Source organism: Amphiprion ocellaris, chromosome 14, assembly GCF_022539595.1.
Source record: "Amphiprion ocellaris isolate individual 3 ecotype Okinawa chromosome 14, ASM2253959v1, whole genome shotgun sequence".
NCBI lineage: Eukaryota > Metazoa > Chordata > Actinopteri > Pomacentridae > Amphiprion > Amphiprion ocellaris.
The window spans coordinates 17477637-17501159 of record NC_072779.1 but is presented as its reverse complement, the minus strand read 5'-3'; the positions used below and the strand labels follow the sequence as shown (position 1 = coordinate 17501159).

Sequence of the window (23523 nt, the reverse complement as noted above, 5' to 3'; positions counted from 1 at the left end):
CGTGTTGTGTGTGCTTACACAGTATTTTAACCCTGTGGTCACGCTTCAGGCACCAGCACATGCTACATCTGTCACTGTCTCCACAAACGTCACCTCGATTTTCTGCGAACAAGTTTCACTTCTGTGCCTCGAAGGACAGATACTTCTTCCTCTCTGTCTTCTCTCACCGTCTGTCTCTGTCACTCCTTTCCTGCTGCCATCACTTTACATCTGTCAGGCCCCGACACTGTCTTTTGTCAGCTGCCTCCCCACTTTTCATCATTCTGCCTTTATTTCAGTTAAATCATGGCAGCGGCAAAGAGAGTTATAACACAGTCAATTCATTCTGAATTGAGTTGAGGCTTTTATAGGTAATTAATTTTCCACTGTAGCTTTCACACTTACTTTGTCCGTGAGAGCTCAAATGACTAATTCTCTGTGGGATTCTTGTCACCCTGCTGCAGTATTTCCACTGCTGCAGCCGGGTCCACTGGTTGATGACAACGAATCATGTAAATTAACAGTGACTTTTTAATGTTAATTACAAGGGACAGGTGCAAAGCATAGCATATTCATTCAATAAAATAATACTATTATATCTTCACTGCACTGAAAATGTTGTACTCCATGCAAACATTTTATTTTTTTTAAATAAACTCAGGATATCCCTTACTCTCCTATGCTGTTAGAGGTTGTATTTTTCGTATTGAACTAACTAAAAAAAAGCATAACATATTAAATAGTAATTCTTATTGGGAATTATTTGTAAAATTATCAGATCTGACATTCAGCATTTTATGATTATCAGTATATATATATTTTAATGAATTAATTAATATAAAAATTGTTATTTTAATTAACTCTATTGCAGCTACCTCTCTTTCTGTAGTCACCACTGTGTGGTCTCGAACAACATTCAGCCCACAGAACTATCTGATTGGTTACACATCATGAATAAGCCAATCAACACTGAAAGTCAAATGTTTGAAAGTTTTCTCTAATTTAAACATATTTAAAACATAAATAAATGGCAGTATTTCAATCATACTGATAATTTTTGTGATAAAGTTTATTTTATTATCAATTTTGAGTGCAAAACTGTCATATTTACTGCAAAATATATATCAGCTCCAAAAACTGATTAACAGTCTATTAGAATACTAATACTTGGCATTAGTATTGGCACTGAAAAAAGAAAAAAAAGATTCTGTTGACCCCTTTTGGATCATCTGCTGTATTGGATAGGATTTTCTGATTTGACTTTTTTATCTGTACATCTTGTGTATAGCATTCATACATACATGTGTATGTGCTGGCCTTAAGCTGGTGCAATGTTTTCAATTGTCACCATTTAATTCAGCACGTTTGCATGCTAACAGTTGCTAAAGTATTGGTAGACACAAAGCACCGCTGAGGCTAGAAGCTGTGCAGGTCTTTTATCATTGACCAAAGTACTGAATTAATCATAAAACGAATCCATTGATGGATCTAGATGGAAATTGAAGGCACACGACTGCTACAGTCCATTCTAGAGGGGACAAAAATAGTAGTGAAGACATTTGAGTCAATCTAATGGGGTTGCTGTAGAGAAGGCATGGGGATCACTACAGTTATTGGAATGCATTGGCAGGGAACCATTAGTAGCTGTACAAAATCTCATTGAAATCCACTGTTGTGACATTTCAGTCTGGACTAAAATGGTGGACCAGTCAACTGACTGACCAGGGTGACTAAAATCAAACAAATACATGTATAACACTGAAAGTGGGGATTTATATGGCATTAATTGAGGAAGAACAGAAAACTCTGTCATATATAAATGATGTCATGGTGTTGTAGAATTATTTTAAGGCAATCAGTCTCAATAAACTGTATTAGGAGTAACAGGTTAACATCCAAAGAAATAAATGCTTCATAATTTAAGATGCATATGACAGCACAATGCATTTAGAATAGAGTAATATTAATGTACTCATTATGCATCTATTATGGTATATATTCAGCATATGTCATTACTATAATTGCATGTCTGTTCAGTCTCACTTCAGAAAACTCTGTACTGGAAAATTCTTCTATATTATTAGAGCATCATCACACAGTATGCCTGTCTGATTTTTGAGTGACACATATAATAAAGTCGGAGAGTTTGTCCTCCGCCAAGGCCAATACCCTGTTGTTTAAAATTAATCTGATCTGGATCTGTACCAAAAGTTAATTTGTTCTTCCTTTGTGATGCTCCTCCTCTCTACTAAGTTTCGTGAAATTCAGCTCTTTTGTTTTTGCATAATCCTGCTGACAGGCAAACAAGCAAATAGCAACCGATGCGAGAACTGAGGCTCACTGTATGTCATGCTAAAGAGTAATCAGAGCATGTCAGCTCAAAACCCAGTCACCCCTTAGTCAAAGCAACCTGTAAGCAAAAATTACTAGCACATTAACAAGACTAAACAAATTATTTGACACATGTATCGACATAATAAGGTCAGTCCTCCTTTTAACGTTCCCCAGCTTCTCAGTTCTCTTCTAAACTCCTTAACTCAGCAGCATTTGCCATAGGGGATTCTGTTTTACCACCTAGCCCCAGGGTGACCCATGAATCTACGTGACCTCTGAAGGATGAAGTAGGGAGACATAATTCACCCAGGCAGCTTCAACAAGTCCTCTCTGTGTTCCGCCTCGACCTTAAAACCTGGCAGTAAATTTAGTGAACTTCGAGTAATAAACTCACCCCCTCGAGGGCTTAGCAACTCGCGGTAGGAGCGCTGATCTAGCATCACCATGATACCATTTGACCATCTCTTTCATTATAATTCAAAAGGTGAAACGGATACTGCAGGGGTATTATTATACTAAAACCTTCATGTCTGCCCAGGAGATCGAGCACCGCATGCTGACGCAGCTCAGCAGAGCAGGGGATCGACAGTAAAGGATGAGGAGCTATGCGGTGTCTGAGGGCACGGCTGTGGTTGTTAACCCTTGTCACCAACACATCCCTCTTTCAGCACATTCTCTGCTCGTGTTATCATTCAGGCTGATCCCAGTGTTTTTGGATTTGTAAAACCTGCTCTCCACAGGGATTGCGGGACCATCTGCACGTACCCTATTCTGATGGTCATAAGGCCCGACCTCTTGCTCTTTGCCCTCTGTCTTTTCCTCCATAGGCTTCATTCCAACACTCTAGCTAACATATACACACATACATTTGGTGGCTGCATGCAACTTGATGGATTCCTGCCTGAGACAAACTGCAGCGAAAGGCTGTTTAGATGGAAACACCCCACACTTGACACTGCGATTCAGCGAGTTGAGACTGTCACCTGTTAGGAACACACTCGGCCCTTGTTTAAACCTGTGGGACTAAAGGAAACACACAGCTGCTGCGTGTCTGACAGTGAATTTCCACCTGTTTCTCAACCATAAAATCGACCCATATTGGAACAAAAGTAGTTACATTTTTAAAGAGGAGGTTATAGAGTCACATATTGCGTTTCATGTATAATTACATCAGGACAATTAGTTGAGCTGGAAAGTGCAAGGAATGCCAATGCAAAGTAAATATCACAAAGACTGAATTACATTCTAAAAAAATGAAAGTAAGTTATTTTTGCTTCAACACATTACGATGCAGGAGATTATCTAAAGGTTATATCAAGCAAATTTCAAGGCAATTTTCGGAAAAAGCTGCTTAGTTTCTTTGAAGATTGGAACGGAAATCTCTGAAAATCCTCATACACATCAGGTGACTGGGAAATTTAATTAAGATGTTTATAAAAGCTTAGATGATTATTATCTGGATGCATAGGTATCAGATAGAACTTCTAAGTAATTCTTGGCCAAATGTTTACAGACCTGGTTCAATCTTTCGCACCATTTCCAATGCCATTTATATTTTTACATGTGTTTGATGATGAAAACACCCTTTTAATCAACACAAACGCTCACTGATAGAACTTACTGGCTACTTCCAGGGATGCATTGTGACTGACCGCCTGGCCCAGATAGTTTCGGGCCACGCACACATAGCTGCCATCATCCGGTTTGCTCCGCCGTCCGTGGACGATGCGTAGGAAGAAGAGGGAGCCACTGGGCAGCAGCATGCGGTGGGAGCGGGGGTTGTCACGGTCCGTCTCGACGCGCTCCCCATCTTTGTACCATTCCACCGTGGGGAATGGACGGCCTTCTGCTTTACAGTTGAGAGTGGCTGGTTCCCCTTTGGACACGATGAGGTCAGAGGGGTGCTCCACGATGCGGGGAGGGAAGTCTTCCTGGCGAAGACGTGACCCTAAAGGGGAAGAGTGGCGCAGAGGTTACGTATACACTTAATTGCCAAATTAGCTGCGTAATTATTGTACATGTCAGTGCAGAATACCAAAAAAAACAAAAAAAAAAACAAGCTATATTGAAATATATTAAATAATCCTTCCACGCAATGAAGAGCGTTAATCAAAAGAAAAAAAACAGCAGCTCTAAAGGAATTAGACATGGCACATTATTACTGCTCTGCAAGTGCCTCGTATTAACAATCATCCAGTTTGACAATATAATTACCACACAAACACGCGTCCCTCATAAAATGTTTTGCTTTTGTTTCGGCAGTTGGAACCCCACAAGGCACCGTGAATTAAAAAACAATGCTGACATGAGAAATCCTCAGGAAGTAATATCTTTCAAAACATGTCTAGCCTTCAAAAATGTATTTGCAAAGACATAATTATATAAAGCTTCTGAGAACAGCTTTGAGGCTTGAATTATAATGGGATTATAGCATTATCTGTGGTTCCACCGACACTCTGCTATAGATGTTTGTGTTCATTCCACTGATTTGAATATTTAATAGTTTTAAATGTATTGAAACTTCTGGTGTTACAGCTAACAGTACAAAATCCCCAACTGTAGTGCAGTGTACATTCACTCAATGAATTATCAAGGAAAGAAATATGTTACATATCCCATTAACTCTGCATGTATTTTCCATACCTTCCTGTTCTGATTCATCAACATGACCCCTCACTGTCTCCTCCAGCCAGTGTGTGTGCATCCAGTTGTGTGTGGATTTCTGTGTACATGTATTTATGCTCTGTGTTCGCCATTTGAAGCCAATTTGACCACAGACTCTGAAACCGTTATAGAAATGCGAATCAATACCTCCACAACCAAACCTGCGCTAACAACCACAAAATCACCTCTAATTCCTGATACACTGCTGAGATGTCAATCATGCTGCTCCTCTCAAAGAAAACTGTGCAAGAATGACTCCTAGTGAGGCAGAGGACAAAGCAAACCTCCCTAATGAGATCCAGGTACACAACTCCAATGCCTCTGTGCAGCACATCTTACATTCCATTCATCTCTCTCCAACACCCCCAACACAGTTGAGCATCCACAATGGCACACCTCAAATCCTGTCCCCACATTTTCTCTTCCTTTTTGCCTGTATTATTTTCTCAATCAAGGTTGGATTCTGCAAACCAGCTACAGGTGCCTTTGACAGAATTAAGTCAGTGTGCTGGATCGCAAACATCACGATACATAGAAAACACAGATGTAGGACATGTGGCATTAATGTCAGTCATATGACCACTATTTACCTGTTTTATTGCTGTGGGATCACTTTTCTGTTCTTTCATGCTGCCGCAAACAGTAAGTTAGCTTGCAAAGCCTTCAGCAGGTCTCACTTTAATGTGCCAATGGCCCTGTAAAGCAGATAATCACCACCGTGCTCGAAAGTGATGAGCTCCTACACTCCCGCTGCAACCAATGAATCCCACACAGACAAGTGTTTACCCAGATAGATGGCACCTCACACATTGTGAAATGGGTGAGAGTTTGATCCACTGGGTTTTGCGGTGGATTTCTCATGTGTTTTCACAAATCTGCGTTCACTGTCTTTTCTAAAAGCTCAAAACCATGAAATTTGACATGGAGCGCAGCCCCTTACTTTACACCAAAAGTCAGGAACAATAGATGTACGGTAAATATGCAAGTTGATCATTAAAAACTGAAAGATATGCTGACATTTGCACACTTTGCATTAAAAAGAACACATTGTATGGATGGCAGTCTGATTAAAGGGACGTGGACTGCTGAGATAAGCCCTCCCACTGCCTGAATCTTAATTTTTTTAAAAAAAATTTCTTTATGCCACTGGCTTCCTTTGTCTCCTCTTCAACTGTCTGTGCTGTCAAGTGTTTGATCTGGCTAAATGGCTATATGCTAATGAATGCAGAATTTGACAAATTTGACAAAAAAACGTTAATTTCTACAAAAGCCAGGTAATTACCAAAGTAAAAATGCTTCTCAGAAACATTCAGAAACCCTGCAGGAGTATTTCACTCTTTTTTTCCCCGTTTACAAAGAACACTAGCAGAACCTTTATGTGCACCTGGAGGTCTGTGACAATAGCACTGGATTGGTTGTGACCAAATCTGAATCAATTTGTCAGGCATGTTTGGGGAATATGCACAGCACCAAGAGACCATTTAAAAAGTGCACACAGATAATCAAAAAATAAAAAAAGCACTTAGCCCTCTTTAGTCATGCTGATAGTTTAGGATTCAGCCAGGTTTTCAGCTATTTTGCTTCTTAGATTTCAGGTTCCACCCTGGAACAATGGAGGTGAATTCAATTGAATATGATGCTACAGCAATGCTAATAGCTCTATGAATCTGTAGCAGTGTTTTGATGCTAATACTATTATGCTGGCAATGACAGTCTTAACGCTATGAAGGTGTAAAGTCGACCACGACCGCTATCTTAGATCGGCATGTAAGCGTAAAACAGTTTGTAGCAATCACAAAACAGAAAGTACAACTGTGACTGGTAGGAATACCGTCAGTTTTACAGGTATACAGTCATATGCTTTAGTTCTAGATGTGATGCACTACAGAACCCTTGGGTTTTCATTCATTGGGCATCATAGGTATCTACATCAAGATTGTGCATTAACTGGCCAGACATTTTTAGAGCAATGTGCAAAGAAAACTAGGTAAGTCATTCTTCAACAACACAGCTTGGAAAGGTAACAGCACGTGGGCAGGTTTACAAATGTACTAACGCTAATTACTGTGCCCCCAGAAATGAAGCACAAAAGAACATCTCCTGAATGAACAAGGAATTACTGTCACATTTTATGCTGAAAGAGTTCAGAATCATTTAGGGAAAAAAAGGTGGAAACTAATCTTAAGCTACATAAAGAAAAACCGAACATGTCGCATTCAATACAAAGCAAATGAAAGAAAGGAAGCCAATACCACCCATTTAGCTGCTGGCAAAAATTGTAAATATTTTATTTAAGTGCAATTTTACACACTGTCTAGATGTTTAAATGGTATGAGAACAAAACAAACAAACAAACAGTCATTGTGGCCTTCGGTCCCTGTTTACAGCACACATGCTGCTTTCCTTGTTCTTAATTGTGTTTGGCTGATGCCTAAGGGTCCATGTAACTCCCTAAGCTCCCTGGCATTACCGAAAGGCAATATCAGCTCGCCACAAGTGGCCCCCCAAAAGACTAGGCTTTATCTGCAAAGGGCCAGCAGCCAGCATTAAATCAGTATGCAAAAACATGCACACAGGTGCACAATGGAGTACATACATACACACCAAAGGTCATTTGTAGCACCTGCGCACCTACAAATATGCTGTTTTTTTTTCTAGTCAGTCATCCCCGAGGCAGTCCTATTGTCTTGTGAAGATGTCTGTGTTGTTTTGTCTCAGACTGTAAGAAAAGAGGTAAGCAGAGAGTCTATTTTCTTCTTAACTGTGCTTCCGTCTGGAGAATCAAATAAAACATGCTAGAAAAAAAAAATATGTCAGGATAACAAGCTAGGAGTCTTGTATGTTATTCAAATTGTAGAGATGTAAAGCAGAAAATAAGGCAAGAAGGGATAAATTATAGGAGGGAAAGAGGAGGTGACAAAGAGGAAAGGTGGGGGGTTTAAAATAACAAATCATGAGCACTGAGATTGTAATAACACAATGTGAATGTAATTTAACGCAATGTTGGTGGTCCTGGGTGAGGCCACCCCAGTGTTATTTACAGTACGATACTATATGTACGGGATTTAGAGCGCATGAAAGGAGGCTACTATGACTATTTGGATTCAAACCAAAAGAAAAATTCAGAGAAAATATCAAATATCACAATCAAATTGCCTCGCTATGTTGAGGTCACCCGGCTTGACGCACACCATGGCACACATATTTCAGCCATTACTTGGAGACTTGGGTTACAGTTTTCAACTTTGATTCACACTCTAAACTCTGAAAGAGTAATTGTCTCTTTGAGGTTCACAAACAAGCGAGTATTAAAAAAGCAGCGAGCGGCATTCATTCATGGAGAATGCTGCCGACTTAGTGTCACCCTTTGGTGCTACTGACAGTTGTATGTCACAATCAGCTTGTTTTATCTCTCTGACACCAAGACTACCAGAACCACAGTGGTGGTAAATCTCCACCTGTGATACTATGGGATTACCTGAGCTCGAGTACCAATTCCGTTTTGGAGGAGCAGGAAAAAGAAGCAGCTAATAAAGGAAGGCAGATTTTGTGGGAGGCTTAAGAGGTTGTAATAAATGGAACAGCTTTGTCTTGTTAAAACAATCCCTTTGTTTCGGTCTGTAAAAGTCATTTAGTTTTCTTTTTTTGTGACCCATGGGCTACATCGTGGATCAAAGTCCAGACTTTTAATGGCGAGACAGAGCTTTCCAGAAGCTTCTGAGTTCATAGCACTGCTCTTGTAAGTCAAATGACACCACATGTTGGAAGAGACAAGTGTCTGGGGCAGATATCAAGACAGGAAAATGAAACAAGGGAGATTTGAAGGCTAGAAGAGCTTTTGACAGACAGCTGCGACAAGTTACAAGGAGAGACAAATTGCCACCACAGTATCAGAGTGCCACGGGAGGGAAAAAACAAAAAAACATCTAAACTAAGTTCAAATTTCAGTTAGTACTTGCAAATGAATAATCTTACTTTGAAACTGACCAACTACAAAATGTCATATGATAATGGTGCTTCTTCACCTTTGGCATGACATAAAATGTGTTTGTCAGTTTAAAAGAAAATATATCTTACAGAGTGAATCTTCTGACTGAATGAGAAATGAGTGCCGTCAGCATTTTCAACCTAAAATGCACTTCAGAGACCCAGATTAGACAGCTGTCGGACGCTGTGACACTGAACTCATAGCATCAAAGCGTCGCAGTGACATGGGGCTGATACATACTATACACAGTAGATCTGATAATGCGTAACTTAATTTAAGGAAATGATTCCATTATTAAGAAGAAGAGCAGCTACCTTAACTTTACCCCAACACAAGTCAGGTATCATGTTGATAGTACTGCAGCCTCACCGAGTACAACCCTCAGTGTATTTTTTCCCAATGGAAAAGAAGGCAATGAGTCAGAGGAGACCAGCTCCTAGATACAATCCTCCAATGTGCACTTTAAGGGCTGGTTGATACTCCCCTGCACACACAGACAGCTGCGCACAACACAAACATGTAGTTCTTATTATACAACTTTCTAGTCCACTTAGAGTCTGCACAGAAAGTGTGTTCCATACATGCACAGTAGATCTGTATCTATATATTGCAGCACATGCACAGTTGGCACCCTTGTAGGAAAGCGGTCATGAAAAAACTGGAGGATGCGGATGTCCTCACACAGCCTCACATACACTCAGATGACAAAATCAATGTCACTCGGACCCTAGTGGACCCTCGTGTAATCATACAGACAATAACACTAGCTTAAAATAAATGCCACCACAGCTGGAAAGGAGGTGACATTCCACTAATTTAGAAGAATTTCACCTAGTCAGCAAAGATAGTATAAGAACAGATGAAAAAAGCCGTCCACAATGCTAGAATCGTATATTATTCGTCATTAATAGAAGGAATCAAGAATATCTCAGTCATCACTCTCTTGATCTTCTTTGCAAATAAAATTTTAACTACAACAGAAAAAAATTCAGCATTTCCGATCCACCATTGTCACAGATGTACCGTCAAGTGCAGTAGCTTTAGGAGTTTCTGTAAGAGCCAATGTGTATTCAAAAAAAGCTCATTTTCCTGTACAGATCTCTTCAACTTAACACTGATTGTTGCTTCATCAAATCATCAATACATCTTGTAGAATCAGTGCCTGCTCAAGGATGCTTTACCCTTAATTAACACTTCCACATTAGATGTAATCAGCCTATCTTTATTAACGGGTCACGCACCACAAGTTTTAGGGTTACTGTAATTAGACATCTATTTAAAAAGCCTGCTCCACATCCAGGTGTTTTAGCCAACTGTAGAGCTCTATCAGAAACAGCTCTGGTCAAAGTCAACAATGATGTTCTGCCTGATCTGGCTCATAACAATGAGACTGTCGATGGGCTTGTACATATCTTAGTGCTGCAACTGAAACACTAAAAGCACCAGGCTGGTTTGATTTATGCTTATCAGATAGGAGCTAATTTGTTAATGTGAAAAATGATTTTTCCACACATACAAAGTTAGTCATGAGACTTCTATGCTAGGACTGATAGTTTACACTTTTTATTTGCATAGGAAATTTTGTTAGCGGAACAAACTAGTTAGTTAAACTTCAAGCATATGTTAAATAAATGTCATTTTTAAGTTCTGACAACCTGAATTTTCACTATATAGTTATTAATTCTTTCTGATGGCATTGCTTTGGCCACCAGTTGTACTGTGAGGTACCTTGGAGTTATTTTTGACAAGATACTCACACATTAAAGAAGTCTCTGGGATGGCCTTTATTCACCTATGCATCACTGTCAAAATCAGGAACATCCTGCCTCAAAGTGAGACTGAGAAACTTGTCCATCATTTGTAGGTTCCACACGAGACTACTGTAATTTCTTATTATCAAGATGTCCGAGTAACTCTCTGATAAGCCTCCAGCTGATCCACAATGCTACAGAGAATACAGACAGAACTAGCAGGAGAGGATTGTATTTCTCCCATATTAGCTTCTCTTCATTTGCTCCCAGAATAGATTTTAAAATCCTTCTCCAAACATACAAAGCCATTAATGACCAAGTTTCACTGTATTTTTAAGACCTTATAGTACGCTATTATCCAAACAGAACACTTTGCTCTCAGAGTGAGGACTTAATTGCTGTCTTCTGGAGATTCCAAAAGTAGAATAAGAGACAGAGCTTCCAGCTATAACGCTATGCTTTTGTGGAATCAGCTTCCAGTTTGGGTTTCTTTGGGTTGGACAATTTTCAGATCAGGCTTAAAACATACTTACTGATAAAACTTAAACTTAAGCTTGGATCAGGTGTACCATCCGGTAATTGTGCTCCTATAGGCTTAGCTTGAGGTATCACCCAGGATAACACGAGCACATCTCTTCTCTTCCCTTTCACACTCCATAGATTTTGTCACTACTGCATGTCAATAGCTTTGTGCCTTCTCTTTGCCATAGTTTGTGTTTTGTCCTCTCTGTCCTCTCTCTCCTTGTATCTTTCTGCAGGTATCTTTGGCTCTGGAGCTGCATGCTTCTGATCTGTGGATACAGGCCCTGCCAACCTGCCCGCTGTTTGTTGTTTCTCAATGCTTATATTTTCTCCCTGGTAGAGGCAGACGGCCGCCTGCACTTAGTCTGGTTCAGCCAGAGGTTTCTTGCTGTTAAAAGGGAGTTTTTTCCCTCCTCACTACTGCCAAGTGCTTGCTCAAGGGGGGATTGTTAAGTTTTTCTTTATATTATTGTAAGATCTTGAGCTTACTATGTAAAGTGCCCAGAGATGACTTATGCAATGTGTGATTTGGCAGTACATAAATAAAACCAAACTGAACTGAAATTGAATTATTCCGTGAGTGTCTGCTGTGCATCAAAGTGCCACCTTTGGTATTTTAAGCACATCTGATTATACCAAATTATCCACAAAACATCCAACAAATCCTCACTTGTAAGACCAAGGTCTGACTAATGTGGTTCCAGCTTTATGTCAAAAGGGGTTTTAAGGGAAACCAGTGATCTGTTTCATTAAACTGTGAAGACTCTGCAATGAAAGGATACACAAAAGACGAAGTCATGCTCAAAGTAATGGCTGCCTTAAAAGCCATCCACATGCTCACTTACAATTAACTTTCCTATAATTACCTCAGAATGATGAGCATATGACCCTCATATCTGCCTCAGTTAGCTTTAACAGTTAATCTGTCTGAATGTCAGCTGTGAATATTCATATTATATAGTTTGTATTTAATAACTTGAAAGAATGAGGAACTGTGTCAAACCACAATTGAAAAGGAGACACTGCTCTAAGGCTTTTAGGAAAGGTTGAGGATAGATGTGCTATTGTTTAGTGGTTGAGATCTAATAGGAACAGTGGTTTTGTTGAGGAGATAGAAACACATCACACGAGTTAAAACCCTGGTAAAAAGATAACTTTTTATATATCTGCATCAAAGAATGCTTTTTGGAAATAAGCTTGTTTGCTTTTTTGCCAAAAGTCAGATGAGAAGATCCATACCGCTCATTAAATAATGAGATACAGGCATGAGAGGTCAGCTTAGCTTAGCTGATAACTGCAAGAAATATTCCAGCACACAACCCCCAATAAAAACAAAGCTAATTTTTACACTGAAGCATTTTCTCCAGCGTTTCTCCCTGTTTCCAATCTTTACTATACGCTAACCACCTCCTGGCTGTATATTCATAATTATCACAAAGATATGACAGCGGCATTGATCTTCTCAGCTCTCTGAAAATAAACACATTTCCCAAAATGTCGACCACTTGTGGTGCTCATCCCTTGGAGACACATTATCCAAACAGACACACACACTCATTCATTTGCAAAATAAAACACGGAACCAATAAATGCCAGACATTCTTTCTCAGGCTATATAAACTACAATTAAGTGGAACAGTTGAACACTGTCATTCACTCAAGAATGTGGGGGAAGGAATGCGAGCGTGTTTTTGTGTCTGTGTGTGGCCAGGACAAGGTATCTGCAACCACACTCTCCCTCTTACACCGTGCTCAAACTTGTGACTTTCAATTGCACACGCGGTTTTGATTGCGGCACGGTTGTGAAAAACTTTGCTTACGATACGGCGAATCGGTGTTACTTTCTTTTTGCCACCTTTCCCACAACACAATGCACAGTGAAGCGGTCTGAAGGGAGGAGAGTCAAGGTCACGGTCATGATAACACCTCCTCTGCAGCACAGATGTTCGGGGTAAGATATGAGCTGAGAGAAAATGTAAGCATGAGAAGCACGCTTACAAGCTTAACTGAAGGCTTCAGAATTGATTGTAAAAGACTGAGACACATATCTTTTTATTATTGATTTATTTGTCAGTTTCTTTTTCAATTAAGGTTAATTTGATTACATTTAGGATTAATAACAAACCACATTTTTTGAAGACTTAAAATCCAAAAACCATCTCCCACACCTTATCCGTCCACTCAGTAATGGATTTATCTTAATTACATTATGAAGATTCTTCAGTGACAATGTGTGCAAATATATATATATATATTTGTTAATTTGTTTCTGAAAGTATGCCTCATACATTGATTTAAGAGATTTTTTTGTAGTGCCATAATATAATGTTAAAAAAAAAAAAAAAAAAACTGTGGGTTACCATCTGTTACATGCTCACTGGGAAGGTAACAAGCAATGAAGTCCTCAGGGAATTCTCCAACCAGAACATTACTGGTACACGATAAACATCTGAGCCAAGTAGGTCACCAGGACACTTTAAGTGGAGGATAAATCCATCAGGCTGTCTATGACACACACAGAGGGCCAAACAAACTGCACCCCTCATCTAATATTCCTGCAGTTTGCATGACTCTAATTATGTTTGGTCGCATCCGCTCTTAGACATGTTATGATATGAACCACGCACACATGACATTCACCTGCATTGCTGGTTAAGCATGCATGGCGTATTCCCAGCTATGCTAATGCTGTTTACTGCTAATCCCCGATTGTGTCAAATATTGTCAGCATGTATAGCTTGTTTTTTTTTGGTGGGGGTTTTTTTTTGCTTCAATACAGTGAACAAATAAGCTGGGATGGATGATAGTCAGGAGCTTACCTCCTGTATTTGTGATGAGAAACACCTCTGGAGCACAACTGCCTGGAAAGGCCAGCGGCCCGTCTGAGAGGCTTATTCTCACTCCATTAAATGTTCAGTGGAAAGTCAAGTGGCTGAACAGGCCATTGATTATCACTCAGGCAGAGCTTGAGAGTCCAACTTTCCATGAATAGAGCAGACGCAGAATTGGCCCGGAAATAGTTTGTTTTTATTAGAGAAGAAAAAAATCCTAGGTGTGCTGCTTTGACACTGTTCTGTTTCGTACTTAAATAGAACAGTAATAGTTTTACTGTGTGCCTTTTCATCAGCTACAATGCCATCAATGGTCGTAGCATAATCAGTTCAAATGAGTGCATAATGCATGTTTGACCATGTGTGAGTTATGACGCTCCCTTCGACCCCTTTGAGGCTCGTAAGTTCTAAAAATATTATTTAAACATGTTCTGCTAAACTGACCGAATTGATACTTTATTAGTACATTAGCGTCTTGCTGTGTCATTGCATGTCACAAGTGCATGTCTGCATGACCTACATTTATTTTTGATGTTAATTGCGCCCCTGGTAGCGGCAGCCCAGATGTGAACTGACTGTCACACTGTGAGGGGAGCCAGACTTTGCCCTGAGCACCAAACTCATCAACAGAACTGAAGCCCTCTAACAGGAGTCATTCTGGTTAGCAAAGCCCCATTTCACGCATGTGCACAAACACACACATGCATGTACTGCTAATGCCCAAGCAATAATATCACAATATCACAAACAAGCTTGCATTTGCCTCCAGGCAGCTCTTATAGCTCTCGATTACCGTCTCTGTGATGAAGATGTGGATCTTTTTGGACTGCAGTGACACTTACAGCAATCTTTGGATTAGTTTAATAGCTGTAGAACTTATTAAGAACCTGTTTCAGTGCTAGAGATTCACTTGAATTTTTTTGGCACTGCCAATCACCTGCATGTTAAAAAAAAGTGTCACTTAGCTCGGCAATAAGCCCAACTGAGTCGTAGAAATAAGCCTGGTATTAATGACCATGAAGTTTACCTACCAATAAATGAAGAGTTGACCATTTTAGGAAATATAATGATTTGCTTTCTTGCCAAGAGTTAGAGAAAAAGATCAATACTGCCGTCATGTCTGTCTGCTAGAGCCAGCAGAGCTTATATTTACAGCTGAAAGATGAAATAGCCACCATGGATTGGATCAAAAATAACAAAAATCCACCTACCAGCATCTCTAAAGCTCACAAATGACCACACTGACAGAATATGCATATTTCATGAAATGCTGAAACCAAATTATCTCTGGTTAACCCTCTGAACCCCAAAACCCACCGGTGGGTTTGATAGGCATGTTATTTTTGGGAAAATTGCCAAAATGACACCATTTACAAGAGTTACAAAAGCAGACAGAGTCATCAGATTTTCAACTTTGTGACAGTTTTTGAACAACTCCTGTGCGGTGTGCAATTTTGTCAGAAAACATAACCAAATCTAAGCTTAAAATCATAATAATATAATGACATCACTATATTCTACATGTCTCTTTTGAGAATTTGCTGAAAATAAATCATTTGAATTAAACAGATACTGTAAAAAAGTTTTTAAAAATTATGCGCTTCTCTGTGCAGTTGTGAAGTTATTTGTTATGCAGCTGCGATCAACAGCCTTGTGACGAAAATTGAGGGATTTTTTTACTGAATTGTGATGAACTGTAGGCCGTGTTTACAGTAGAGTAGATAAAAGACAAGCATAGAATCAAAAAATGTAAGTAGTTACACAGCTATAGTGACAGATAGATAGATAGATAGATAGATAGATAGATAGATAGATAGATAGATAGATAGATAGATAGATAGATAGATAGATAGATAGATAGATAGATAGATAGATAGATAGATAGATAGATAGATAGATAGATAGATAGATAGATAGATAGATAGATAGATAGATAAGATTTACTTGATCACAACTGCTATAAATATAAAAATTTAAGAACGCACTGACTCAGGGGCCTCATGAGACATGAAAACATTCCATAGAGGTACATGGCTTTACATTGCAGTGAAAAGTGAGCCCACAGTGAGTACAAATGTGACAGGAATAAAAAAAATGGCCAGAAACTACTTGGGGTTCAGAAGGTTAAAGCAGTAAAAACAGGTTCTTCTTTCAGATCCAAAATGCAGATTCCAAGGCACATCACACCCTCTGGTGAGACTAACATCCTGCCATCTGAGCTGCCTGACACCTGTTGGACTTCGAAGTGCTACTTCGTAACATCTGTGTATGAATTCTTAATGCTGGATGAATAATATTTGCAAATGCATAAACAAATTCCTGTCTATCCACATCTGACACTCTTTGACAGATCAGATATGCGATGCATCTGCTTCCCCAAACTTGCCTTCTACCCTTGCAAACTCTCTAAAACCGAAGGGAATGTTTAAAACCAGACAATAAATTATGATACTCATGTACCTCTTTTTCACAAACTAACACACTGACCCTGCACGCTGGCACTGCTCATAAAGTAGTAGTGTTGTTTTTCAGTTCAACACTTTCAAATCTTCAGGCAGCAGTCTGTCTGGTTAAAAAAAAACGCTATGAGTGTGTGATTCACTGGCAGCATTAAAGGACCCAAATGTAAGCCTTATCAAAACACAGCTGCTTCTGCTGCTGCAGCTAGTGCCATATTATTATCTCCATAAAAACACAGCAGCCCTCATTTTAAATATTAGACCTTGGAGCACCTGATATGAAAAATGTAGATTTAATCAGCTTGAATCAGTGCTTTCAAAAACGTTCTAAAAAGTTTTTTTTATTCCTTTTGGGGAAAAAAATTTCATTGTTTTTAAAGAAATTGTGATCACAACAAAAAATAAACAAATATGAGTGTTGTTCATGGCCTAAAACCAATGTCTTAAATTCATTAGATGAATACAAATCATTAAATTAATATAAAGCCAAGAGCTTCATTTTTAAACACACAGAGTAAACAGTGTGTGTATATTGTTCAGATGCTACAGTCTGTACTTGGAGAAGAAATGCAGCAATACTGTATATAACTGGCAATAAAGCATTGCAGTGGAAAAAACCAAGAAGTCAGAGTTCAGCGAGGATGAGAATCAGCTTCTGGAACTCCATAATATCCTGACCTCTTTTTTTTCCCACAGCCAACCTGCTCGTGTCAGTCATTTCCACTGCACATATATCATTCTGTGTTCTTGACATATTGCTTTTCACATTGTTTAAGCCATGAAGGATTGAGGCGTTTATGACTTGAATCCTTTCTCTCTTTTTTTTTACTGTGAAAAGATAAAAGCTTTGGGAAGCTTTTCCAACAGATTTTCAGAAAGTGATTAAAAATGCTCATGTGCTGGTAATATGAGAATTTATCTGTATGAACAGCTTTTTATTTGGCAGCATTTGTGGTTCTGTTCATCACACATGTTGGCACAGACTGCGGTTTGTTGTTGATGTGAGGTACACGGCTAAAGCCCAGCTTTTTTGTTTTCCTATGCTGTGTGGACGAGAGCATGGGTCCAAAAAACCTGTTCATGCTCTGGTGATTGTTGTGAGGTGTTTCTGAGGTAAACTGTTTCTTTGCGTGCTTTGTTACATTGCATTAATAGTACAATGCAGTGCAATTTGAAAATATTGTGATGATCTGGTTGTTGACAAAAAGGGTCTATTTCAAATTTAAACGACAATAATTGCAATTGATTGACTGGAAAAATAGATGAAAGAAACAGTTCTCATTTCCAAAGCAGTTAAAAAAAATCTGGCTGCATTCTACATGTGATACCAATCTTCCATGTTACAATGAAGCAGCTGTTTAAAGTGAGTAAACCACTGCAGGTACTTTTGTTGACTGGTTTAAAACCTTAAATCTGCTCCTTTAGCTGTCATTGTGTTGTAAAATCCCCAGCGATGGGAACACAATGTCTGTGAAATTAATGACTATCTGACGTTTCCTTTTATCTCTGTGTTCATACAAATTTTAAACACGACTTCATCACTGTCTTTCACAACCCAGTGACCAAATCCTACAAATGTCACAGCACTTCTCTCTTCTTGACACGTTGACATCATCCCTGTCCACACCCTGTTTCTTTCTTCCCATCTCATTAACCTGAGGCATTTTTTTTTCAAATCCAATGAAATTCCATTGGCCATCATGACACTCTGCAAGACCCAGTTATAGGAACTTTCAAAAGAACGCCTTCGGCTACACTATAGCCCAGCACAGCGGGAGAGAAAATGAAATGTAAGACATGAAAGATCATCTCCAATATTCTCTCTCTCTCTCTCTCTCTCTCTCTACCATTAAAGTTTCAGTCTTATTTACACACACTCTTGTAAAATTTGCTGATTTTTGACGACTTTAGGGTAAATAAAAATAAATTTCTAATGAATCATCAAGATATTTGGATACTGCACTACTGTCATGGAACAGATGACAGTACATCATAATAAAAGTGTTGTTATATGCACTTAGTCCCAATATCAAACAAGCTAAACACTAAAATGCCAGCTACAGGCTTGAAATTTCTGGACGGAGAGATATTGGGCATTAGTCTCGCTCAACACCTCGGGTTCATATCTCCCACTAGATAATGAGAGTGCACGTCAAAATGCCCAAGATGCTTTGAGAGACTACATTCCAACATCAGTCTCTGGTTAATGAAGGTAGCGCTCGGTATGGTTCTCTCCCTCTAATAACAAGGTCAGTCCGGGGGGCACTGTGCTCATACTGGCCGACTGATCAACCTGCACTCTTCATCAGTCGAACCAAGTGAAGAACTGAGTTGGGTTTAGATGTTCTGATCAAAGCTGTCTGAACTGATTTTAGTAGCTGAATTTCAAGTAAATGGCATAAAACCAGAAAATCCAACTCATGCATTATGCGCCATATATGTGAGAAGCTGACATCATGCATTTCACGTTTGGCATGATATTCATACCCATCTCAGCAAAAGAATACTACCTAAATCTTTTTTAAGTAAATAATAAAAGTAAAACCGGAACATTTACAATATCCTCAGTCAAATGTACTGTGTGTATTTAAAAATCAGTCAACTGACAGTTTTATATTGAGATGAGACTTTCATAGTATCATAGGCATGTCAGGTACATGTCAGATACACTTGAAAACAATAATTAGCATCAAGCTAAAATAATGCAGCAGTAGTAATACTGCATTCGCACTTTTGTTTTATTACATGTTCATCAGTGAATTCCATCCAACAGCATAGCATTTGAAATGCTATCTAATAATAGATGTGCTAATTAAAGCAATTTATGCATGTTTTGGGCTCTTCTGTGCGAGATGCTCTGGTGGGAAACTGTTCTTCATGCTGCAGTCTTCACACAGAGGGCTTTGAACCCTGTCAGTAATGACAGGGAGAGACAGGAAACAAATGAAGGAGAAAGATGAGAAGGATTGAAGTAATGGCGAAGGGATAATGTGCGCTACTGATGTGTTCCCTTACAATACTGAGGCGTTCTTCTTTGTTTTTTGTAAAACTAATCTTAGGTTTAACTGTCAGAGCTAGCCTAATTGATGATATGTGTGGGAATACATCAATTTTCCATGTGTGCCTGAGCATGAACGCGAAAAGATTGCAAAAGATCTATTTTGAAAAAACACCGTATTGATTCTATTGATTAGTAGCCGCCTGACTGGAGAGGAGAAGACTCAGAGAGGTAACCTCAGCGAAGCATCTCTCAGGTCATATTGCTGTGACCTTTAAAGCTGTCCTTTGAAAATATTAATTCTACCAATTACTCTCAAACCCAAAGCCTTGAGGACTACAGCTTCACTTTTGAAAGGTTTTGCAGCCACCGCAGCACTTCAATCACTGCAAACACAGACTGACAAGCTCAAGAGACAATTATCAGAGAACAAAAAAACATTTATTCATATTAACCACATACCTAGGGTGCAGAACGGCACAGTTCTACAACCTCAAGACTATAGAGAGCACATTTATTTACAGAAGTAATTATCCCAAGTGCCTCAGCACACAGGCATAGCAGGACACTGACCTCAGAACAGGAAACTAAGGCCAAAGGAGTACAAACAAGCCAGAGAAACCACAAACCCAAGGGAATTTCTGAGCTTATATACTGTCCAGATGAGCACAGCTATTGCTTCACTATTTAGAGTTCCTCATTTTTTTTTTTCGAAGAAATTGAGAGCAGCACCCCAGGGTGACTAGCACAAAATGTTAAAAAGATTAAATAAATCAACTTAATATCACATGTAATTTCACAAAGCTGCGGTGGGTCCATATTAGGATTATTTACTGTGCAGCATTTTCACAGTACTATGATGAGATCTGTGACACAGTGGACACAACCACGTTTTTATCAGCCTAATAAAAACACACTTGATGAAAGAGGGAATTGGTTAGTTCACATTGTATCGGGTTCATTTAATACTTTATTGCGGTGGCAGTGACCATTAAGTTCACACTTAGCTTCGCGCTTTAATTAAAGTCAAGCAGTTTGAAATCAAATATATTTCTTCCAGTTCATGATTGAGTTGCTGCCGCACCTAATGAGAAAATCACTATATTTCAATAAGAACTGACCAGTTCAAATAATTGAAATTGCTGACTGAACAAATAAACAATGCCGTGATTCTATTTCATCGGAATCAGTGGAAAATGTTGAAGAAAAAAGTAGGTGTGGGTGTATCCCTCAGGCGAGGAACCTGCTACCTTCGTAGAGCATACAGACAGAAATCGATCCCCCTCAAAATGAGGAGTAGTGTGTCTTAGCCAGTGCGTGTCTGTATGAAGGTGTGATGACCTGTGAACTCCAGGCCCACAGGCACTTGTCGGAGCTCCCAGCAGCTTCATTCTCGCTGGGTTAGCAACCGCACCACCACAGGAAGCCAGAGAGTAAACAAGAAAAGCAATCATGAATCACAGCTTTCAGCAGACAATCTGAGAACGCACATTATGAAAAAAAAACAAAACAAGAAAAACATGCCTATGCTAACACCATTTCATATGCATTCATGCACATTCAGGCAGAACCAAACAATTCCGGCAACATCTGCAGGGGTTTGAGAAAGAGAGCACAGAGAGATACGGTCTTAGTTATTCTGCTTCAACAGCTCCTGGTGGGTGAAGTTCTCGTGAGCAAATACTTGTGTCAAACAACGTTCATTTGGCGTGACCTCATTTTTTACATGGTCTGACTTTGTGGATGCTTTGAATGACATTGAATGCATCATTCAGGATTTGAGGTGTTCGTCTGACTCAATACTATAGTATGAATTATGCTACAAAGTCCAGATATTAACCTCAACCCATGTTTGATCCCAAGGAGAGGGGAGAAAAAACAGAAGATTGCCTAAAAACCTTGAGTACATTCATAGCTAAAAAAACTAAAAAAAAAAAAAGAAAGGTGTGTGCCAGAACACATGTACACATGAATTAGCAACCAGCACTCACTGCTTCACTCGCTCATCCTCTCTGTGCTGTCTGGCGCTTCAGGCGATGGCAAGGGATCTCCACCTGACTCTTAGCAACCAGCACGTTTCTTCAAAAACAGAGCTGCTTTAGCATATTCGCTGTCAGTCTGAGTGAAGAAGATCCTACATGTTGGTGTGTTCCAAACAAACACTCATGGAGATGCTTGCCAACCAAATGGGTGTCCATTGAAGCTTATTAACTGCATCATTTCTAAGGAAGGAACAAAGGGATTTGACGATTTCACACAGCATACAAAGGAATTTTCGTTGGCATACAGACATGTCCTATCAGCCCTATCATCCATAGCAAAGAAGTCCTCATTAGCAGCAGGACTCGGCTCATCACTGTCACCATCACAAACACTGCAGGGAGTCTTGTTAGCTTAGGGGACAGCACAGCAGGCCAGCTTCCCCCCAATCAAGCCATCACCGCTTAAGGTCCAGCATTCTGTAACAAGTGCTTTGCAGCATTTTCAGTCACATCACTCAACCTCTTGCAGCCACGAGTGTCAGTCACCAAAACAGCATGAGTAGGTACATGTGACCTCTGACCTGTGTGCAGCTAACTCCAGTCGACCAGCCAGATGTTTCAGTTAAACTGTTCCCAACGGGGTTGCTGCTGCTGCTGCACACACCAGCCATGGAATTAGGCCGTGTTCTGCTGCTCTCCGAGTCCTTCTTGTACTTACTTCTCCACTGATAACATATGGGCGACAAGGTAAAATACACCTCAGAGGATCTTGGTTACTTATTGCAAAAGCAATTAGCTTTGTTATTAGATTTGCTAGTGCCATTATTATAATGATTCTGCAGTCTGTTTGAAAGCACAGTTGTGAAACAGCCATCATAACAAAGGATAACAGGATAGATCATTGTTATATCCTTTTTTATTCCCTTTTTTTCCGTGAGGTGTATGGAGACCATCAAACAAAGCAGGTAGAATGGCGAGGAAACACACAAGGGATCACTCTGGGGATGCATAATTAAGATCTGCGGGATGAAAGGGAAAGAGCCATCTCGACACAAGCATATGCTTTTAATGGCCATCATTTAGATTATTGCATGTCTCCCAATTACCACTGGCAGATTTATTATTTAGAGATTAAACTCTCAACTGAGGGGCGTTCCACGTTTCACTATGTGATGAAGAAACTTCCTAACACCACAGCTTGTACAATGGCATTGATGTTTTAAGGATGGACCATGATATGATATCATCCCAAAGTGAAAATACTAAACAAAGACATGTTTGTCTATCTTAAATGCAAGGACAGAAAAAAAAACTACAATCATTCTGATTTTAATTTGTGCAGGATTACTTTCAAGGACATATAAATCTGGCAGCAAGCTCAACTATAACGTCAATGAATCTCTGTAATCTATCATAAGAATATGATAAACAGACAGACTCACATGTCCAAACAAGTCTATTGAATGTACTGAGCACCTTATCACTCCTTCCCACTCCATCACTAAGTATTTGTCAAAAGTCTGCATTAGTCATTTGGCAAAAAAATTAAGGAAGTGTTCAAGAAGTGGTTGAGAGGAGCATTAAATGCTCAAAGTATGTGGGCTTTTAGTAGGGGGCAAATTTCTTGTCAGGGCTGTTCAAGTGAATCACTTAATAGTTGGAAGTAATTAAAAGATTTAGTCTGGCTTTGCACTATATGCCGCTGATTTGTTACTTGCCGTTTGAGAAAAAATGTGAGAACAGGTACCATTGGTACAATTTTAGTACAAATTTGCATTTTTGCATAATGAAAGATCAGAGATGTTACTTAAAGAAATAGCCCAAAGGACAATATTGCTCTTGAAACTCTCGGGATTGCGTGGTCACTGAATTTGTCAGTTTGGAAATGTACAGACAACGAACTGGAAAACTGGTGTCAAGCACATTTTTGTGCTCTTGATGTGGAGAGGCGAGCCTTCGTATGTTTCCCTTTTTGAGTCACCGCTGAAATTTAAGACGAGACTTGGTACAGTGCT

The 23523-nt window shown here is 39.4% G+C and overlaps 1 protein-coding gene across 9 annotated transcripts in view; it reads right to left on the bottom strand.

Annotated features, from left to right (window-relative positions):
* LOC111571747 (roundabout homolog 1-like) overlaps positions 1-23523 on the bottom strand; it is a 143271-nt gene that overhangs the window by 55198 nt on the left and 64550 nt on the right. For all 9 annotated transcript variants that reach the window (XM_055017086.1, XM_055017090.1, XM_055017091.1 and 6 more), the window contains one exon: positions 3935-4261. In XM_055017086.1, the coding sequence (XP_054873061.1) occupies positions 3935-4261 (327 nt within the window). The remainder of the gene's footprint in view (positions 1-3934; positions 4262-23523) is intronic.